Source organism: Barbatula barbatula (genome assembly GCF_947034865.1).
Source record: "Barbatula barbatula genome assembly, chromosome: 6".
Classification (NCBI taxonomy): Eukaryota; Metazoa; Chordata; class Actinopteri; order Cypriniformes; family Nemacheilidae; genus Barbatula; species Barbatula barbatula.
The window spans coordinates 11,862,910-11,885,700 of record NC_136765.1 but is presented as its reverse complement, the minus strand read 5'-3'; the positions used below and the strand labels follow the sequence as shown (position 1 = coordinate 11,885,700).

Sequence of the window (22,791 nt, the reverse complement as noted above, 5' to 3'; positions counted from 1 at the left end):
TTGGCCAAAGTGCGATGTACAAGGAAAGGTTAAACATATTTTAGGGCTCATGTCATTTTTTGGATCTATCACACCGTTTAGTCCTGCTAAATGCACGACTCGCTAAAGTAACTAAAGACGACAGTGTTTCCCTCTCGGTTAACATCTTTATGCCACCTAAAAGCAATAAAGCGGACCGGTTTCTGCAGCAAAACAAACTACCTGCTGAGGGTGCCGTCGAGCTGCACGCTTCACCTCCGGTTGTCCCGACAACAACTTGTCTGTTCGTTACGTCATTTTAAATGACTCCCCGCACCTTTGTTTCTGCCATTGGTCGGTTTTAAGCCGCCTCTCGGATATTCTCGCATTCGATTGGCTGTTGGACGCGTCATTCTTCTGTGCTTTTCGTGCGGGTACAGGTTGAGCGCTCTGTGGGAGTGTGCGCGCACAGAAGTTGAACTATAGTCGGGCAAGTCTGAGGACTGAAGCCTTTTAAATGTTCTTTATCCATTTGTATCCGAAACCTTTGATTTTTTGGATTTGAACTTATTTCAAACGTGACTGCTACCGCAAAGGATTCGGCTTTTATTTCACGAATGGAGTTTGCTCGTCATGCCCCCTGCATTGTTCTGCGGGGGACAGTAACGTGGAGTACGTAACGCTTTAAAAACAGACGTTTTCATACGCAGGCTGTCTTTTGGATTTAACTCGAGAGGGAATTTGAGTCCAGCCTTCATTCAAAATGGATATTACGGTGTCTGAGTTGATGTCTAACTTCATGGATTCGCCGCTTGTGGTTTGGGTAAGTCACAAAGACATGATGGCACCTGCTGTGTGTGTGTGTGTGTGTGCGCGCGTGTGTGTGCGGAGCTTCTGTTTGCTTTAGGTCTTTCGGTTGTGGTGTTTGTTGAATCATTTATGTTTGTGTCGTAATGTAACGAGACTTGTGATACACACGTGCGAATGTTGCTTAAACTCGGTTGGTAATTGCAGTTTACTTCTTATAAGAATGTTAACAAATATTTAGCATCTTATGGACGCGTTCGCTTATTTCAATTGGATGTGGCCTGCTACTACATTGACATTCAATGCATGTAGAAAACTTGTTTTATTTAATGTACCACAACTGCGCTACATTAAGTCAAGCGGTTCTATAAAGGCGCACGTTTCGTTGGCCCTTGCTGCCCTCAGTTTGTCACTTGACAGACTTTGGTGAAGCATTCAAACTTCCTTACCTTGACCCCCTTTCCAGTTTTGTTATCTTTGGCTTTTTTCCTTATACGTCATTATCTCGGATCTATTAGAAACTCATCAACCCTCACATGTTGTCATCTCGCAGATCTTTGTGGTGTCTGATATACCATCTAAAAACACACAATATTGGCCAGTTGTGTTTCAACTTTGGTTACACAGTGTTTTAACTGCATACTCATTTTATTCTTAAACTTTACATACAGCTACTGATAAAACCAGAGAAATGCATTTAAAATAAACGGTGTAAAAATAAACTCAACAGTTCTGTTCTGAAACTACTGAAGGTTGGTTGGTTTGCAGCAGCTGTGCTTGTGTCGTGTCGATCTTACAGCCTTTTTTCTTTTTTACAGGTCAAGACATTTGGACCGCTCGGGTCTGGTTCTGAGGACAAGCTTTCCATGTTCATGGACTTAGTGGATGGTGTCTTCCTCCATAAGATCATGACGCAAATGTGAGTGATCTAGACAGAGATGCTGTATGCGTTCAGAAGCTTTAATCTAGCAGCTGCTGCGCGACCTTTTTTTCATCACTAACCACATCCTATCCTGCCTGCCATCCAACTGTGCAGTCTCCACGCCAATCTTTACGCACCGATAGTTATGTTCCTCTTTGTTCAATTAGTGTGTTAATAAAGAGTCATTGGCCGATTTAGCTTTCGCAGAAATGTACGAGCGTGCTAAATGCTCTTAGGTATACGTTTTTGTGGTGGCTTTTGATTGAATGCTAGCCCACGGATGTTTTGGTTAGCTCATCTGTATCCTCAATCGAGGTCTATGAAAAAAAAACTGTTTAACAGGTGATTGGCATGTGTGCCTCGTGAACAAGGAAATCTCAACTATGAGAGGATTTGCATCATGCAAAGCAATTTGTTTAACTTCTTTTAACACCTCTACAGTTTGTGCATCTGAGCTGTAAAAACTAGTTTCATTTATGACTCTTGAATTTTCAGAGCCTCAGCCTTGTCCTTTAACCTACTTTTACTCAAGCTGTGTTACTGCTCTCTCACGTAATCGGGGGCTTAAATACTTGCTCTCTTCAGAGACAAAATAAATATTTTCTCTACGACGTGAGGGGGTCTTTCATGTCATTGGAGAATGATGTATATGAAGAGTTTGGTTCCAAAATAAGATGACTCTTTCTAAATTTAAAAAATCATGTTTTTATTGTTAGCTCGCTGTATCTTAAGTTATTATGGCTCAAATCAAAACAAACCAACTGGAGTTGGTTTGATATTAATTGGAATGCCGAGTAAAAATATATATATTTTTGATTTTTTTTTATCTCATTTTGGAACCAAACTCTTCATATACACTCAACTAAAGGATTATTAGGAACACCTGTTCAATTTCTCATTAATGCAATTATCTAATCAACCAATCACATGGCAGTTGCTTCAATGCATTTAGGGGTGTGGTCCTGGTCAATCACAATCTCCTGAACTCCAAACTGAATGTCAGAATGGGAAAGAAAGGTGATTAAGCAATTTTGAGTGTGGCATCGTTGTTGGTGCCAGACGGGCGGTCTGAGTATTTCACAATCTACTCAGTTACTGGGATTTTCACGCACAACCATTTCTAGGGTTTACAAAGAATGGTGTGAAAAGGGAAAAACTTTTTCTGTTGAGACATTCAGATGGTAGTCTCAGAATTTGGCGTAAACAGAATGAGAACATGGATCCATCATGCCTTGTTACCACTGTGCAGGCTGGTGGTGGTGGTGTAATGGTGTGGGGGATGTTTTCTTGGCACACTTTAGGCCCCTTAGTGCCAATTGGGCAACGTTTAAATGCCACAGCGTACCTGAGCATTGTTCCATGTTCATCCCTTTATGACCACAATGTACCCATCCTCTGATGGCTACTTCCAGCAGGATAATGCCCCATGTCACAAAGCTCGAATCATTTCAAATTGGTTTCTTGAACATGACAATGAGTTCACTGTACTAAAATGGCCCCCACAGTCACCAGATCTCAACCCAATAGAGCATCTTTGGGATGTGGTGGACCGGCAGCTTCGTGCCCTGGATGCACATTCCTAAAATATCCATCAACTTTTTTGATGTCAGACGAAAAGGAACATAGGCCCTGTTTACACCTGGCATTAATGGAATAGTTTACCTTCAAAATGTAAATTGGATAAATAATGGTAACGGTTTTCTGTTACCAACATTTTGCATTCTGCAAAAGAACAAAGTCATAAATAGACATTTGAGCTTGTGCACTTTTGACCACTTCCGGAGGTAGTCAAAAATGCTTTAGACCAGATTGTTTTTGTGGTGTAGACATTCATGATGTGGTTGAATTTGTTCAAACAGCCATACAAGACCACCTACCCGCTGCCTCAAAGTATTTTACGTGAAAATTGATTTAAAGCCCCAGTGAAATCAAAATGAAAGGTTTTTCCTTTTACTAAATATGTTAGCCTTTCAACAGTAAACTGATATGCTCCTAAGCGCTGACAAAATTCGCATTTTGTAGGTAAAAGCGTTCAAAGCAGAGAGTCTGGCACGTTTGCTCAAAAAAAAATCAGAAAAGTCCGGCCCCCTTCACTATCAGAGCTGCGGATGCGGCGCCTCAAATCAGCCACTTGCTGCACAATTATTATCTCTCACATGGTGAATGACGCATAATGCGCTATATAGGCGATAGGGGATGATCCAGACAATGTAAACCTTAACATTAAAGTCTTTATTTTGTGTTAGTGTCACATGAGCGGTTGCTGTCCTCCGGTTAAGAGACACGATAGCGTACATCTGATCATGCGCAATCATACACACAAATCTACTGAGAAAACAAAACATATCTGACCGGTTTCAAGTCTACACAGAATATTGAATGTTAAGGCTCTATGAAAGAGATCAGACATCGCAGCCTTGATGAGTAAAGCAGAAGGCAAACGCCAGTGTCACTCACCAATGTAAATAACAAGCCTCAAATGACATATCCCCGGTATCACTGATCTTCCTTGTTGAAATTACGTCAACACATCAAATAATGCTGCTAAAGCTCCAAGGCGATTCGTTGGACTTTAATGTTGCCTGCCCAAAAAGCTTCGTCACATATTTATAAATTATTCATTTTAAACATATATTTAGCTATATATTCTTTATAGCATTTTGTATAGGCTCATCTTTTCCATACAATGAAAGTTTATTATGTCCTGTTGTTGACAAACACCACAAGGCAAAAAACACTTAGTGTTGTAATATTAGACCATGTTACGGTTTTATTCCAAGGCTGTACAATAGCATGTTGTGAGAAACAGACTATTATTAACAGAGTACATTGAGGTAACAGTTCAGATACAGTATTTTATAATTACATTTTATTTAGTATGTTGATAGTGATAAAGTAAAGATTACTTGTATTGATGGATCAAACTTGTCCTCTGAATGTGAACGATTTCTGATATAATGTTAGTATGAATATATAGGTCTCAAATGTGTTTCCACTGAATCATCACAGTTGAGTGAAGATGTGGAATGTTAAGGGTTATGTACACACAGCTCTTGCGTTCTCTTTACCCACATTCATTTATAATGTGCCCACAGCGCACACACCTGTAAGCCTGTAGCAGACCAATACCATTGCAAGTTATTCAGGTAATTACCAATTCCCATCTGGCAGATGTCCTCTGCATGATCCCTATATGTCATGGATCAGCTTTTTCCAAACAATTATTGTTTTCCAACTCTACAGTCATATGCAATATCTATGGTTGCAAAACGGGCACAAAAAGTGAAACTCAAAGCAGTTTGGTTGGCTTTAGGGCAATAGAGAACAGCTCAAGCAGACAGAAAAAGAATAAAGAAAACTGCCCCTGATCTTTTAAGGTTCATTCACTAACAAGAAGGAATTGTGGGCCAAGCTGGCAGAATTTGCATGCCATTCCCACAAAACAAATGTAAATGAGGGTCTATGTACTGTAGGACCTTTACACTGTATGTGCCAGGACCCTCCTCTCAGCATCATAGAACCCCCTTTTTATATAAAGGTCCTGCCAGATATGACGATCTGATTTCTATTTACGTCAGGAATATTCGGATTTGTCCGGGCACCAATCTGTATGTTAAGTAACACGCTGCCTGTAATGTAGCCCTCAAAAGAATGCAATGTTATTATCTGCATTTTGCTCACTTTTTTATAGATTTTTAAACCTCAAGCATCTCATCAGTTTTTGGAACAAAACGGTTCTAAATAGCATGTTAAATGTACGTTTGTTGCTCTTTGTCCACAGAGACCCAAGCCCAACGAATCAGCGGGTGAACAAACACGTCAACAATGATGTCAACCTGAGAATACAGAACCTTAACACTGTCATCCGACACATCAAAAACTACTACCAGGTAAGAGCCCTTCCTTCACATCCTGTTTCAACTGCAATGGACTTTGTGCTCAGCGAGAGTGAGGTGCAGCAACAGTGTTTGTGAATGTTCATGTGAATGGACGTTTGGCAGCTTGGCTCTCAGACACAAGGTGCTGGTCCCAGTGTTATGGGGATTAAACCAGTCGGCACATGTGTTTTTGGGTAGGCTTTCATTTGTATCCTGAGTGAGGAGTTTAAGCTATATCAAACACATTTGAACTTCTGCTCCTTGTTATTATGTATGTTATAGTAATGTGCAAAACTACGTTTTATCTAAATTGAATATTTGGCATTAAGGAAGCCATGATGGGTTGGTTTATTGCATTTAAAATGGGGTCAAACAGTGGGGAAAAACTAGGTGTACTGTCCTTTTCCATTTTTTGCAGGGTATTTTATGTGTTTGCTGGTGTAATGTAGGGGTGAGAGTTCTTTCAACGCATTAGGATTCAAGAGGCTGAATTTTTTACGAGTGACGGTGTCTTTAATGATAGTAATTATTGTGATGGAAAAGGAGGAGGCTTCAAAGGACAAGGCCTTTTTTCAGACTATTTTAGAGAAAACTTAACATTCACTCTTGTGGTTTCCTATGAAAAGGTAGTTGTGCAGCAACTGCTTGAAGGAGGCTGTTATGTTAGTTTTGGGAGTTTGAGAATCTGTTTGGTTGGTTCTGGGCAGCGTCCCATCATCTGAGTAAGCGTTTGCCACATCTGACTCTCTTTTCACTTGGCAGAGCTTTTCAACCACATTTGTGTACCGAACCCATTGCTTTACTTTGACCATTTTCTGCTTAGAATATTGCAAAAATGTCCTTAACTAACCAAAACATACCTAAAAATATCATGGTATTATCTTGTTTTTTTCCTGTAAATGTTAGAAATCAATTTATTTATCTTTATTTAGGGCCAATATTTATCCATATGAGAAAAGTTCTTACTACTAGATTTATGGTGCATGTCCAAAAAAACATGTTATGTCATTCTTTTGAAGTAACTGGAGTATCATGTTAATATGCTATATGACTAAGCCATTCTTTCTGTTCTGCAGTACAGTACAGTATTCACAAAAGTTTTGTGGTTTTACCATTGTACTACCATCAAAGTGGTACAAAAAGTGCTTTCAAGCATTTGTTTGTCTCCCATTCCCTTGTGTAGTATGTCCCTTTAAATAAGAACTCTCCAGCGCATGGGTGATATTAGAGTAACTATACCGATTAGTGTTATTATGCATTATGAAGTTATTCTTTCATGCAGGATTTTGGCAGGACATGTAGTACACACACACACACACATGTGAACACACGCCTCTAGTGATGGAAGGCCCCCTTTACTGCATATTTGGTTTGGGTGGAGCTTTTTGGGGGAGTTTTTATGGGTTACCGATGTGGGCCTCAGTAATGGTTAGTGGAGAGGTCTGTGTTTAAACAGAGGTGCCCTCACCTTGGTGTAATTTCTGTTTCAACCTAGTACTTTAATAGTCTCTGAAGAGTGCCTCTCTGTATGGAGAAAAGGTCCTCGTGCTTAAAATTGCAATGTCTTTGCACTGAGGAGCAAGTGTATATTTTGGGTTGGTTGTGTTGTATGATTCTAGAAACATGTACATCGAAAACACAAACATAGGTCCCAAGAGAAAGTGGTGTGTTTGATCCCGGAAACTCAGGTGAACAACATTTGAGTGTCTGATGTGGGTAAATGCTCTGCTGATCAGGACCAGATGTGTTATTTTATCCCATGTTAATCATCCCCATGGAGACCCACATGTGGGGGTCTGTGTGAGAGGGAAAGGGTCCTTGTAACGTGAGAACTTAAGGCCACAATGCTGTCTTAATAAAAACATCCGGGTACTGGCCAAAGGAAACACTTTTATAACCCACTGGATGTCACACAAAGTAAGGCTTGTTTGTTTTGTTCTAGTCATTGATTGATTGCCTGATTTGTCTCTGTGGCCGGTGATTATTTTCTTTTACTTCCTTCTTGCTGTTATACTATAGCCGTCCATTAAAAGACCCCTGAACACTAATTCGCACATAACACACTTCAACTTTTTGTACTCAAAAGAGTCAGATTTAGTTTCAGACACTGAATCATGTGACTAAATGCTATGGTTTGCAAACATGTAGTCGTTTATTCTTGTAGTACAATGACGTATTAGATTACGAGGTAAAAACTATTGGTTATGGGATTTTGATGATGGATTTTGGATTTGAGATTTTTAGAAGGGTCTAAATGATCGACTTTGGCATTTGGTATTAAAAACTAAATAACAAAATAGGTTAAACAAGTTCACTGTGAACTAAATTAATTTGCATTATGTGTCCACTCACATTGACTGTTTTGTGGCATTGGTTCACATTTGAACAACAATGGATACAATGATTTTTCTTAAATACAGCCCCAACTTAAGGTTTAACCAACTTAAGGTTTAACCAAAATTCACACCATCGTGTTTTGAAGCACCACTTTTTGAAACTCTTTGGAAAATAAGTGCTTTTATTAGTTCTATAGCAATAAATGAAACCCACCAGTGTTAAAATGCCATCATCCAGTATGAACACTCGCAAAATGGTTTTAAGTATGATTGAAAGAATGTCTTATTTATAAACCTAAATGATATAAATTCAATGCATCTTGATCACCAATTCTTATGGACTATAAATACTTATTTTTCACTCCGATGAGTTATCAAGTGGTGAACAGATGGTCTGTCTCTTTTCATTTTCTATTATCCTCACACCTTTACTGTTGCAGCTCTTTCTCATAGTTTTGACATGCCACGTTAATAAGATGGATTGGTTATAAGAGATGCAGTGGGGTATCATTTGCGTGCCGAATTAGCCCTATACAGCTTATACAACTTTAAGCAGCTTTAAACAGCGCTCCAAGTTTAGAAATATATGAGAATGCACTTTGTTTTTACAAAGCTTCCTGCGCGCACACTAAACTCATCGGAAAAAGACAGAGAGATGCTACGGCCAATTCACTCTTGGCGATTTTGAAATTGCAGATGGAAAGTCGTATTTATATAGTTTGTTTTTAAATAAGATAACTGTTAGCATATGGTAACTGTATATAATGTTATATTTAACTGCGTTATTAAGCAGGTCTGGATTCACAATGCATCGATATAATTTTTCACAGCTCTAAGTAACACCAGATACCAACACAAACCTCTCCATTGAAAATCCATCATCTTTGGCAAATATAAATTGTGTTGCATAATCCGAATCAATACTACTAATTATACAATTCACAACTAGAACACATCAATTTGTCCTCCCTGTGACGTAGAATAAAAAGTAGAGTTATGATTGTTCTCTTCCAGAAATTCTGTATTTGGAATGTCCTTTTTTCTCTATCTTTCTCCCGAGTGTCGCCATGGGTCTTGGCCATGTCTACTGAAATGGCCATCTATTCAAGTGGTGGGACCAGAAGGCTGGCGAGATAAGCAGTCGACTCTAGACTGGTCTTTTATGTTTCTGTGTGGATAAATAGAACAATGTTACCATTTTCTAAAGGTTTTTAAACTGAAACATGATTGTTGATGCAATGGACATAAAAGCACAGTTTGTCTGAACGAGTGTATGCGTCAGCCACACAGGAAATGAATGTGACAAAGGAAGATGCCTATGATTTTTGTGATTAATTAGTGATGTTTGCTAATGCCACGAAAGATGCATCCAATCGTGCAGCTTATTGCAGAGAGGTTTTCTATATTCTCGCACAATTTAGCCTTGAAGTCATATCGCAATCATTTTGATTGATTTGGACAACTGTATGATTGCTGCTGCTTGGACGTCAAGGTTAGAAAAGGCATTAAATAACATGTTCATGTCGAACAGGATGTGTGAACTCCAAACTAGCAAGCAACGCATTTTTCTACAAATTCAGTAATGTCAGTCCTGCACTCTGCTGTCAATTTGAAGAGTTAACAGCCTGGAGTTCTGTTTGAAAGAACCGGACTCATACCCCTGTGGGTAGAGTCAACTATGAACTGAAAGAAAGCTAACAGCTTAATGTACTTCATTTCTTGTGCACTTTTAAAGTTTAAGTTTAGACCTTTGGAACCAATTCAACTTTAAGATTATATTCGAACAATACTGAATCTACTTAAAGGGGAAGTTCACCCAAAAATCTACTTTATTTTATTTACTAAACCACATGACATTGAACATGTTTAGAGAATTAGCTCCGGCATCTTCGGAGCCCAAATGAAGATATTTAGGTGACATCCGAGGTCTCCTCATAGACATCATGGTTATAGTTTTTGCCAAGGTCCATAAAAGTACTAAAGACATAGTTAAATTCGTCCATCCGTGCCTAGTGGCTCAGTTGAATTTTTTTGAAGCGACGATAATGCTTTTTGTGAAAAGCAAACCAAGATACCGACTTTAATCGATTTATTCTCTTCTGTCTTGTCAGTGTTTGACGCACGTTCACGAGAGCACTTCTTCGTCTTCTTGGATGAGAGCACTTTTCTGTGTTATGAGTCAGAGCACGGTGTTCAATAGGGACAAGCCCCATGCACCGTTCGCCACACAAACCTAATACGCATGCTTCAAAGTGCTCTCAAAAACAGAGACCATGATGTCTATGAGGAGGCCTGGAAATCTCTTGGATGTCATCTAAATATCTTTATTTGTGCTCTGAAGACGCCGGAAGTTCTGTATGGAAACATCTAGTTTGGACTAGTGTAAACTGAGCGAGATCAAAAGCTGCATCTAATGTTTTGATTTCACAAATCACTTCCAAACACTGGAATGTTTCTAAGGTCATGATCAAGAGACTATAAATATATCCACATGAGGTAAATGTTTGTTTTGCGTTAGGTTACGAAAGAGACTCCAGATTACACGTCTCCAATACCTAATGCCAAATTTATTCTATCTCCCAGCTTAACCTAGATTTAGGCTTAAGTCTCTCACATTGGGTGGCTTAATCTATACAGGCCAGCGATGCCCCAGATTCATTAAAGAATTGGGGGTATATAATAATCCAGTGTATGTCGGGGTCCATAGCAGACCATCCCTAGTGTCATCTCTCGCTGTCTGCCCCACACTTTACGATCTCCCCATCCAATTAGATTAGCTCTAAAATGACTCTGTTTGCTCATCAGAAAGCATCCCAGCGCGGATATCAGGGCAGCAGACAGTGGGAACAATAGACCTCTGGGGGAGGGGAGGGGTAGTATGTTGGTTCCTCCCTGCCTATTGTCTGGAAAGCAAGTTGTTGTGAGCGTGAGCCACTGTAAGCTGACTCCTCAGCTGGAACATGAGATATGTGGCCCTGCCGGGGGGCCCATGTTCTGCCTAGGTTTGTGCCTAATGAACCCTAGTGGACTCGCAACAACACTAACAACATGTTAGGACCTCGAGCCAGTGCTGTTTTGTCACTCAAATTGAAAGTTTGGCTCTCAGACAATGATGTGTCCGCTTTCTTTGTTTGTGTCTGCTTCAAGGGCCACCCCCTATACCCGTTTATTTCAGCCTCCAAATTCCCTGCTGATTTGTTGTTGGTTCCGTTGCTCAGATGCACATGCAGTATTATCAAAGCAAAAACCCTTCTTCACGGCACACATTCTAATCTGCTCATTTTGACTTTAAAACAGTTGTATCTCTGATGCCAACAGTGAATTAAAGGATGTGGTTAAGACTCATTTGTAGAATGCATGAATAACCCTCACGCAGACTGCGCAAATGAGGACAGTAGTGAGTTTACAGCGGCATTCCTCACGCACTTATTGGGTTTTTACAAGTTTCTCTTTACTGTAGTGACGAAAAAGAAAGGAGGTGTATCTTTGAGCTAACCTGACAGCTCTTTGTTCTTATGTTTGCTTGCCCACAGTGGAGACATAGTGGCCTTTCCCAGAGGTGTACGGTTTCCTCTTACTGTATACCTGCAAGGCCCTGCAGGCAGGGGCTCTCCTCAAGGTCTCTCTGGCTGTCTTCAACATCGTCTTTCACTTTTCTTTTTCCTTGCATGACCTGCTTCACTTAGATCGTTGATGTTTCACCTCTTTTGGCTCAGTCTTCAATGGCTGACTCATTTCACATGCATCAAGTGTTCACACTGTCAATGTGGTTTATTACATCTGGAAGGCAGGCATGTGTGTAGGTCCCACCCCTGAATACAGGAAACCCCCTAATGAGAGCGGCTGCCATGGAGAACACAAAAAATCCTCCTAGACCACACTCTTATTACCCTTTCTGTCACCCTTGTTTTTGCTGCTGATTTAATAAACAACTGCAAGACGTCTATATGAAAGTGGCCGTATACATTTTTCTAATACCTCCTAATGTGTTGCAATGACAAATAAAAATGGGCAGAATTAAAGTTTGTTAGGTTTTTTTACGTTGGAAATAAACTCCTAATGAGGCAATAGTGCAGTCTTTAGGTCAATCTGAATTGCTGCCCATCCTGTTGCATGCAAGCCTACCATGTAAAGTGAAATGTAATATTTTTTAACCTAAGACGGCCAGGTTTAAGTTTCAACCATTTCACATCAGGGATTTTGATCCAAAATGGCAGCCTCAAAGTAAAAATATTTTTTCAAAGTTTATGAATAGTGTGACAGTTTTTTTTCTTTCACAATTATAAAGTCAATGCCATAGTTCATATATTAAGCCATACATCTCTCCATACCCAAGGATCCCTTTGAAGTGGAAAGCTGATAAACACATTAAATTGTCCATCAACAAAATCTGTAGTGTGGTTATTTTGCTGAGTAGATGGGAAATGTGCCTCTATCCTAATACACAATCACTCAAAAAATGCTGGGTTATTTTCAACCAAGCATAGGGTCATAAAACGGACACACCAAACTGTTTAACTGTGTTAAATTGATCCAGAAAATGTTTGTTTGCCAACAATGGGTCAACACAACATCGCATTTCTGGTTGAAACAACCCAGCATATGCTAATTTATAACCCAGCAGTTGGGTTTGCTCCTTTTTGATAAAATGCTGGGTAAAAAAATAACCCAGCATTTTACAGAGTGAAGTAAATGTTATGCTTTCTATGACTTAATTGTAACAATTAGCTTCTGGCATAATTCTTAACTGACTTAACCCCAGTTTCCTAGCAGATTCCTAATTATGGTGGGTTTGTGTGCATCATCCAATCTGATTTTGAGGTTCCACAAGTGTTCACGTACAGTAACGGTGAATTCACCCAAATTGATGTTGTTTGCTAGTTTTACCAGTTTTATCATTATCATATAGCCTGAACACTACTTTCACCACAGCAATGGGACACTTTTAGCATTAATTAGGTCAAGTCTGGTTTTTAGTTGGAGATCTGTGTGTGTGTGGCTCCATTGTACAGCTGATGTCTTCAGTTGGTCTAGAATAACAGCCTGAAGTGACCATATGGAGCAGCTGAAGCTAAACCCTGTCTTTGACAAACATCTGTCACTCCTAAATGTGACATGTAGCAAACATCACTTGTGTAGACCTCTGGTCAAAGATCAAGCTACTTTTAAGTCTTCTGTCCCCATTGGGAATACTTTCTCTCTGCTGGGTTGTTTTATTGGTATATACCAGGCAGAGGTGCTGCTGGCATTTAAAGATCTGCACATAGTCCAGCTGCTCCAATTTGTGGTTGTCATTTCACCACTGTTGAGTTGGGGGGGGGGCGGGCTGAGAGGAGGTTCAACCAGGCTGCCATTATTTAATAGAGAATTAGGGGAAAGGGGGTGCTATGGCTCTTAAGGGCAATGAGAGTTGCCAAGGAGTCTGGAATGTCTCTCTCTCTCCCTTCTGTTGCCCACGGAGTAAATGGAAGTGAAAGCCAGTGTGTCCACTCAGATGTTGGAGGAATCAGGTTTCCCATTCCAAGCCACCCGTGTACTGTGTTTCATTTTATGAAAGGATTTGGGGTTTTAACCCTGGAAATCAGTGTTTTCTTGGTTAAAAAGTTATCTCAAAAAATGTCTCTTATCTTTTTGTGGATCGTGATAAGATGTTGTATTGATGTATGTATGAATGATGATGTAATATAATGGCTGTTTCTCAATATGCGTTAATTCAGCTGCATTGTGTTCTTGCTCTACGTCATCTATAACCGTCAAAGTCTGGTTGCAACACTCAAGAACAGACAATGCATGGAAGTACCTGGATGTGTTCTCGATATCAAGGAGGCATTGAATGCTGCCTTGTGCGCGTATGGAAGCTGCGTCAAGTCCCAGAAGTCATTGTGGCAGGTCCATATAAGTTCGTTCTTCAGAGGCTTTCTCGCAAGACCGGTCTCCATGAGCACAGGGACACAAGTCTTGGAATTAAGAAAAGGCCAATATCTTTGTTTACGGTTTAGTTATGCAAAACAAAGACATTGAGTTTTTGGGATTATTTATCTATTTAGATTTGCACTGGACATATTTTGGTTTTATAGATTATATGTCCATTGTACTTTTTTTTTTGTATGCTTTTTTAAACACACATGTGATTTGACCTTATGCTATATTATTCCATTTTATAGATCTGCTCTGAATTCTGATCTCATCTTTTCCCCCAAAGTATTAATTTGAACAATATAAGAAAAGATTCTTGTCATAAACATTACAGTATAGTGAGGTATATCACATTACTTCTAAAATCCCTAATGTATGAGGGGTACTCTGCTGTTCTCTTGTTTTCGCTGTGCTCTGTGGAACATCTCTTGTATCAGGAAGCAGTGACACGCATGTCACATGGCATCAGTGCTCACCTGGTCTCTTTGTGTATAGATTCAGATGTTAGCCACTGATATTGTGCTACTATGTTTGGACACTCTTTGACGTCTTGATCTTTGTGCGGTTTTCTGCTTTCATAACGCCCTACTGCCAGTCGAATAGAGACTCAAATAGCATATTTTTCAACAGAAACAAAACATTAGACGGGGAAACTGTCTGTAAACCTGGCAGGTGTGCAAAAAGGGCTCTGAAAAGCAGTACACTACAGACCGTAGAGACCAGAGCAGAATTCTTTTGTAATATCTTTTAAACAAATCCCTTAAGCCAAGTATTACATTTTGGCACAAAACTCGTCCTCAAACATTTCTGCTATTGATGTATGAATAATACCTCAGAATGCGCAGATTATTGAGGAAAGGTGGTGTTAGATATCTAAGCAGCTTTCTTTTGTTGGCCAGTAGACAAAAATGGGCAAGGAAGACAGATAGTTATATTTGATGCATGTGTATGGTTGCGTGTGAGCAATTGGAGGTGTGCGGTTGCGTGTGAGCAATCAAATAAGCTTCAATATGTTTGTCTTGGCAAAGGTCAATAATAAAAATAAATACAAATTTAAATATAAATATAAAAAAATACAAACTGCATGTAACCCTGTCTGTGAAAACTAGTAAAATCTAATTATGAAATCAAGAGTATCAAAGTTTGACTCTACCATTATTTTCACATAATTCAGTCTTTGACATGACCGTACTCTAACAAAAAAGGCAATAAATGCAAAGAAACAAAGGCGGGATAACATGCTATGTCATGCATTCTGACTTCTTCACACTGTTGAACCTGTTGGCATCTCATGCAACGAGTTGGATGTATGACGTAGTATTTCTGTGCTTGATCAACTCCCCCAGCACTCCAACTTGTTTCGGAAAGTTTTTTTATATGTCTGAATCATAACAGGCATCCTATTCCTTTAATTGTGCAATTCTCCCCGGTCGGAAAAGCACACACACTGCAAGGTAAAAGAAATAGTTACTCTTGCGATAGTGAGAGAAGTTTAGGTGTGTTTGTTTACGGCATTTCAATGATGGATGTTATCTAAACTGTGGATATTATGCTGGATTTGGAGATTGTTTGAAACTTATGGATGGCGTGGTCCCATGCTAAAACATGCGCATATGTCTGTGTTTTGTTTGCAATCGGCGCGTACATGCATAATGTTAACAACACGAAGGGATATGCGATGATGTATTGTGTGCTGGTGTTGTAGTTCCGTCACCCTTGCCTGCCTCTAGCAGCTTGTCTTTTTCCAGAAATAATCGTACAGCTGTATCTTTCTTTTATAAATTTGACTAAACTAAATACTCTTCGAAGATACGACGTGTGCACTATGCAATACTACTTGATAGGTACTCAAGATTAATATGAGATTGGCAGAAACCGTGTGTGTTATCCCATCTTTAATAATAAGCTATTTTTGAATATATGAATGCATCTATTTTGCATGAATAGCAACATTATTATTATTATTATTATTATTGTGGTATTGTGATCGTGCTAACAATTTTGGGTGCTTTTTCAATTAGTAGCCCTTTCCATACAGTATAATTTTACTAGGAAAGTGTTTGTTAACTACATTAAATGGCTTTTTAGCTGTAATGTTGCTTTGTGTTTTGATGGCTCTGTGGATTTTTTTTTAATCTGGCTCTTGTGGGTGTGTGTTGGAGCGCAGAGCTGTTGACAGCATGTGGTTCACTTCATAGTGAATATAGAACATTAAGTAACTGAGTAGCCAGAGAAATAGGGCCATAAATTTGATTGACAAAGTCGAACTCTCATTTGATCAGGAAAACAAGTATAGAATCTGCAGTCTATATTCATAATCACAGCCTTGGGTGAACATGTGGTATGACCTGGTCTGGTTTATTAGATATTGATCTTCTGTGGCCTTCTCTATTGCGTATCAGTTAAAAACCCTCAGGCAGGACTCCAATAAGGGGGACACTGTAACACGAAAGACTGAACTCTGAAAGAGCCAGCATGACCATTGATTAGACCCTTTATGGAACCTGTAATAAACTAATAAATGCATGTGATATACTTTCTAGAAAGTTTTTGAGGCGCCAACATAGAATTAGAAATTCAAAGTTGCGCTTTTGTCTGTAATGGTAAGACACAACGCAAAGTCTAATCTCATTTGTGTAAACCTCTCAGACAAAATTTTACAAGCTTTGAAAAAATAGTTTCTTCAGACTTTGCTTACAGACGGTCAACAATGACCACACAGATCTTCTATGACATACGACGGAGAATTGCTATATTCATAACCTGATTGAACAGACTTTATTAGTGCAGTAGGAGAGAGAGGACAGGAAATTGGAAGTGGGTGAGAGGGGGGGTGGGATCGGAAAAGGACTACGATACTCGAACTCGACCGCTTCAGAGCGGTATTCAGGACTAAGTGTGTCCCATCATGCATCACGTTCTGGATATATCATGTGACTTTTTGCCCGGGCCTTGCAAGATGTTGCGGAAAGCTTTCCAGAAAGTTAAATTCTGTTTGGCTAACATCGGTTTTCCTTTTGTTTTTTCTTTTTTGGGTACAGCTGCTTTGATACAATACAAATAAAGCTCTATAAAAATAAATCTGACTTGACTATATAATTAGATATTACATATAATTTCATAGCAAAACTTAGTGTTGCAATTTTATTGGCGAAAATTCCAGCTTTATGTACTTTTTAAACCGCTTCAGTAAAGCAAGTGCAAACATATAACGTTAATTAATGTGGCGTTTCTATTATGTGTGTCCCACCGGTAAAGAAATACAACATGCTCAATTGGGATCTTCAGGCCCACTTTGGCAACACTTGGGCCAAAAACAGGAAATACGTCATGAAAGTGGACGAAGCCTTTGTAAAGTGCGGGGTCACGAGTTGTTCCCGTTTGGCAATCAAGTAATATCAGCGCACATAGGCATCAATGACGCATTTGTATTAATGATATTGATTTACAGCAATAGTTTAATTTCTCACGTTTAAAAGGTTTCTGTGGGAAATAACAATGTTGCCAACTGCACAAAAATCCAGCTTGTCATAGATAAATGTGTACATTGCCCCGACCCTCGACACATGTATCGGCGATCCACAGGCTGGCGATAGAACGATCTGACTATAGAGAATATTGCCCAACACTAATATATATTGCACTAATATATAAGATGTTCCTCTAGTAGAAAGGCTTGTACTGTAGAAGCAGTTGATGTAAACTATACTCTTAACTGCTTTAACTTCTGTATTGCTTTGTTTGTTGTCCAGAAACTGTTTCTAAGATTCTCAAGTTTCCCTCGTGAAGTATTCTTGGCTTTCGTCATTCCTGTATCTGTGATTTCTTCAGTCTCACAATGGAACACAATAACGGCTTATTCCTGTTACTCATATTACTCCGATTGAGCTCAACCTATTCTAGTTAAATGTCTGTTGTGATGGTTTACACTCAGTTTGCTTCGACTCTACACATCCTTTGAAATATTTACTTGAAATTGGAATTCAGATAACTCTATACAAGTCTATACTCTGTGACCTTAATACTGTAACAGGACTAGATCTTTCCGATCCCACTAGTTTTCACCCAGTCCTTTTCATTCATCTGTAGTTTTGTTTCTGTAAAAGGATCCCCTTTCCTTCCTTTGTTTCAAAAAATCTGATCAGATGCAGAAGTAGAAAATGCTCTGAATAATAGCTGCACGATCATGGGTAAAATGATAATCACGATTATTTCCTGACATTTTTTATTGCGATTAATAAAACAGTTATAGAACAGTTCAGAACTTCGGTTTTTAAAGCATAGAATCAATCATCTAATCACTCCACCGCAAAAATCTACATTTTATTACCTTCGGAATGAACTCTTGCTACTCCATTCTTAATTTCTTGTTTTTTTTTATAAATCATTACTATTGGTCACCCAATGTTCGTCTGTGGATTTTGCCAAAAAAGTATTAAAATAATACAAATGCAGTAAAAACACTGTGGCAGTTTAAAAGATACAAGCTTTGCGATGATTTTTCTGACCTTATCGGGAGTTTTATGCTTGCTTTTAAAACATTCTCACAACGATTATGCTCCGTTAAGTATGGGAAGCATACATCTTTATCACAATTAAAATACGATTAAGGGTGCAGCAGCCCTACTCTAAATATCAATGTTCCACTCCAGACAATGATCATGTGCTAACCGCAATGACCCGTGATGCTGAACCCAGCAGAGGATGGGCAGATACCAGTTGATTCATTCCACATCAATGAAAACAGCTCCAGAGCCAAAGGTCCAAAAATCTGAGCAACATCACATACGCCGCTGTCCTACTTTACAGGTCAGGCATTGTTCCATTCAGAGGAAATGAGCTCGGGAATGTTTCTATAAAACTTTCCGACTTTCAGTCACCACTTGTACAAATATTTCATGAATTTTATACAGCCATCATTTTTTTATAGAAGTTTCTGTGGTTTAATCAAATATGAGGGTGCTGGGGTTATCTTGTACAGTGGAAAATAGTTTGCTATAAAACACAGGACAGGTTTTGGATGGCACCTAAAGCAAGATTTTGCCCGTTTGAAATGTGTATATATGACATTACTACAGTATACTGTATTTTCAAATAATGATAATCTTTTTAAAGGGCCTTTGAAGGGGAATATTAAGGGTTAGTGCCTCACCAGCATCATGATATGGATACAGGGCCATCAATAATTTACTTGTGGTTATCTTGCAGACAGGTCATTTACAGTAATTATACAGTTGCTGGTCCCAGGTCAGTGTCTCATAATATTATATGTTATAATGAAAGGTTTCTGACTCTGGGCAAATATTTATTATATTATTTTGGCATTTATGTTTTTTCCGCTTTTGCTCTGTGTATTTGTAGTAGCTCCTACTGTCTGAATTGTGTAGGCACCTTAGGTTTCCTCGGCCATGCGAGAAGCGTTAACTGATCCTTCCTCCCCTGCTAGCTGAAACGTGACACTGGCGCTGTCATGAAAAGCTCCTCATCTTGCATATGTCTTATATCTTGTAATTAGCCTGTTTGAATTTAGCAGCGCTCAAAATGATCAGGTTAAGAGGGAAATAAAGAATGAGGTGTTTATGCGCAGAATGCCTTATGGGACACTAAAACAAACCCCATCGCACTGCAGCTGTGGAATCAAACAGCATGAAGAGCTCTTTTCCAGTCTCTCAGGTTAAAACGTGCACATTTAGATAATTATGCCCATTAGACTGGCTGTCAGTCCAAAATACTACTATTTCTTCCCAGAGTGCTTTGCTTGAGTTCCCTTTGTGCATAGTTATCAAAAGTGTATGGTCTTACATGAGTGGACCTAAAAATGCAGGAAAAACAAGTTCATTCAAGTGGATCAAAGATATGTCTTGTGTATAGTGTGAAGTAAACATCAAAGACTAAAAAGCTTAAAAACACCAGAAAGAATTCCAATCACTATATACCATCTTTTCTAAAGCCATACAAGGTGAACCGAGTGTTCCTGGAGGAACATCCTTGTTGGTCTTTGATTGGATGTCAGGAATGTTGTCCAGAGGTTTGGATTAGGTTTAGGACTTAACTTGGGGCTACATCATTCTTAGCCTGTTATTTAACTCTAGTTTAAAGGGAAATTATACCGCAAAATTCTTCATTTACCGTCACCACCCTCTTGTCATTTTAAACCTGTATGACTTGCAAAAGAATGTCGGTAACCGAAATACCGTTGGTTATTATTGATTTCTATTGTGTGGACACAAAACCAAAGCAAGTCTATTGGGAACGACTGTTGTTTGGTTACCAACATTCTTCAAAATATCTTGTGTGTTTTGCAAAAGAAAGTTCACAGGTTTGAAATGACATGAGGGTGAGTAGATGATGACACAATTTTGATTTATTGGTGAACTATCCCAATTCTTTGATCATAAATTTACTCATTCATTTGGTAGTTTCAGAAAACAGAAAAGATTCATTGTCCATTTACAAAGGTTTTCTCATTTGGGAATGTGACATGAGAGCTAAAACCTTTTTGAGTCGTCCAAGCAGCTACAGTTATTACCCAATGCTTATACATTTTCTAACAGAAATAAGATAAATGATTGTGTAAACACATTTATGAAGTAAGAGAGTGTTTCTGTTAAAAGTTTTCATGATTATTTTGTTTGTGCTCTTGAAGACTTTTCAGTGTTTGTGAATGAGAAGGTATTTGAGAAGGACATCAGTAAAGAAAGGAATGCTTGCCGGCCTCTGTTTTGACAAAGGCAGTGTGCTTTGCTGGGGTTGCCATTATACTGAATGAGTCGTCTCTCTGTGGCTCCCTGAACATAAAGGCCTCCCCTGGGAGTTACTCCACAACAATTAAGATGAAGTTGTCAGCAGGGGGTCTTGGCTTGATGATGTCATAGGGGCACGCCCTTCTTGTTAGTGGTCTGTATTGCCGTGCACCCGGGTGAGAGCATGTACCCACACATCTGCCTACAGCATGATCTCCTTTGTGACTTCACATGTATTACAGCGCGAGGCAAGCATTTTTCCTTTTTTGTTCATTATTATGCCACATGGTATTTAATGTGTTCACTTTTTGACTCGACCAAGTTAGCTCATAGATCATTTATATATTAATTCTGAAACATGTTAGGTAAGTTGTACAAAGCAATAACTCTGGGGAAAGTCATTCTGCTGCTGATGTCAGCGCATATTTGGTCAATCGGGCCTGTTTGGTCTTGTCTTTTGTGTACCTTGCCGAGTTTTGTTGCCCTGGAGGCTTTGTGTCTGAAGTCCACGAGCACGTGGGCATGTTCATAAACACTTGCACTTGTATATCTACACATTTAAGGCATCAGGTTCAGAATGTCTTTTTATTTCTCTTATCTGTTAAATATTGCCTAGCGATGGATCCCAACTAGATGGTTTTTGGGGGATCTTTAAAGGGTATATATACTCAGGAAGCAAGATTAAATTTGTCCTTCATACCTCAGTAGGTACAACTGCTCTTCCATTAACAACACGTCTTATCAGTTTAGAAATTAAGCTCATTTATTCCCTGTTTGTTGGAATGTCATCGTCCCCACCCAAGGCATAACTAATCTTTGGCTGCTAATGTTTCCCATTTCCCGATAGATTTCCTGCTTGTCCGCTTGTAGGTATGAGTTTCCTGTTCCCATGTTACCGCTGACCCTGTTTTAGGGCCTTATCCCAAAAATTAATCTCCCGGGGCCGGTGTGCAGCCTAGATCCCATCCTTGTGCCCACCGTTTTTAATGAAATGCTCATGATGCCCTTACAATGTTTCCAATGATCATGTGTTTGTTTGTTTTTTGCAGGAGCATCTTCAACAACTCATTCTCATGAACCTGCCCAATGTTCTGGCCATTGCCAAGGATCCTCTTTCAGGTACTGCTCATTCTCACATGTCATAAATAAACTGTAACTCGCTATCAGTTACAATAGAAGAATAAAGAGTATATTTCTAAATATTCTTATAAAAAAGGTTCTCACAGGTTGTATGGCTATCTGGGGAAGAAAACGTATGTGGTGATCCTTGTAATGGCTGGAGGAAGGCAGAAAGGCCAATAAGGAAACTTCTTTTGGACCCAAGCTTAGCCCTTGTTGTGGATCGTGCTGTTGACAGAGTAGGGTCGATGAAATATAGTTGTGATATACTGGAAGAGTTTGTAGTGTATTATTTGCTGTTGACGTGTTGGAAGAGGCATGGTAGCTGATTTGTGTTATCCTTTGTAGTGCTGGGTGATGTGTTTATCGATAATAGACTTTAAAATCGTAATATCCGATAATATTGGGTGTGTTTGACTTTATGCAACGTTGAGCAGACGATCAATCTGCGAATAAGGACCGGGAGGGAATTCATACCGGACCCGCCAAGTGCCAAACAAACAAACACGCATGCAGGCATGCGTAGACACGCGTAGTACACAGGCGCACAAACCAGTGTTGCACGGACTTCTTTCATCAGGTATAGCGCATAGAAAAATGTTGTAGGTGTCCTAAAATTTCATCCTACCCATCAGATTATCCTACCAGGCATGCGCACATTGATGTTACGTCATTTGTTTTTGCGCTGTATAATCATTCTACCTGTTTATTTTATACTGCTACAGGAATATGAAAGTGTATTTTCGTTGTTAAATCATTCTACGTATTATTTAATACCTATAGTACAATTTGAATGGGTGTTGAATTGTAAATTAGTCCTACATGTTTCTTTTATGATGGTGGGATAAGACAGGGTATTTACACTGTAAATTTATTTTGTTTTTGTTTCAAGATGGTAGGAATATCTGACAGGGTATTTTGCATTGTGAAATCAATCATCGTAGCTGTTTATTTCGTCCATGTGGTTTAGATTATATTAAGTTTTTCCCTGCGGTTGAAAAATCGGACATGGTAGGACAATGGAACACCGGGACAGCCCCGCGAGCGTGAGGTTTTCGCTTTGCCGACACAGCTCGTCTTTCTCTTAGTCTATCTGTGCAGTGTGCAGCGAC

At 39.2% G+C, this 22,791-nt stretch overlaps 1 protein-coding gene across 2 annotated transcripts in view; it reads left to right on the top strand.

The window, feature by feature from the left end:
- The first annotated feature begins 364 nt into the window (after nucleotides 1-364).
- The window catches only part of ccdc88c (coiled-coil domain containing 88C), a 54,355-nt gene continuing 31,928 nt past the window's right edge, over nucleotides 365-22,791 (top strand). For both annotated transcript variants that reach the window (XM_079458465.1, XM_079458466.1), the window contains exons 1-4: nucleotides 365-781; nucleotides 1,584-1,684; nucleotides 5,469-5,577; nucleotides 21,610-21,679. In XM_079458465.1, coding sequence (XP_079314591.1) covers nucleotides 722-781; nucleotides 1,584-1,684; nucleotides 5,469-5,577; nucleotides 21,610-21,679 — 340 coding nt within the window. In that variant the 5' untranslated portion in view covers nucleotides 365-721. The remainder of the gene's footprint in view (nucleotides 782-1,583; nucleotides 1,685-5,468; nucleotides 5,578-21,609; nucleotides 21,680-22,791) is intronic.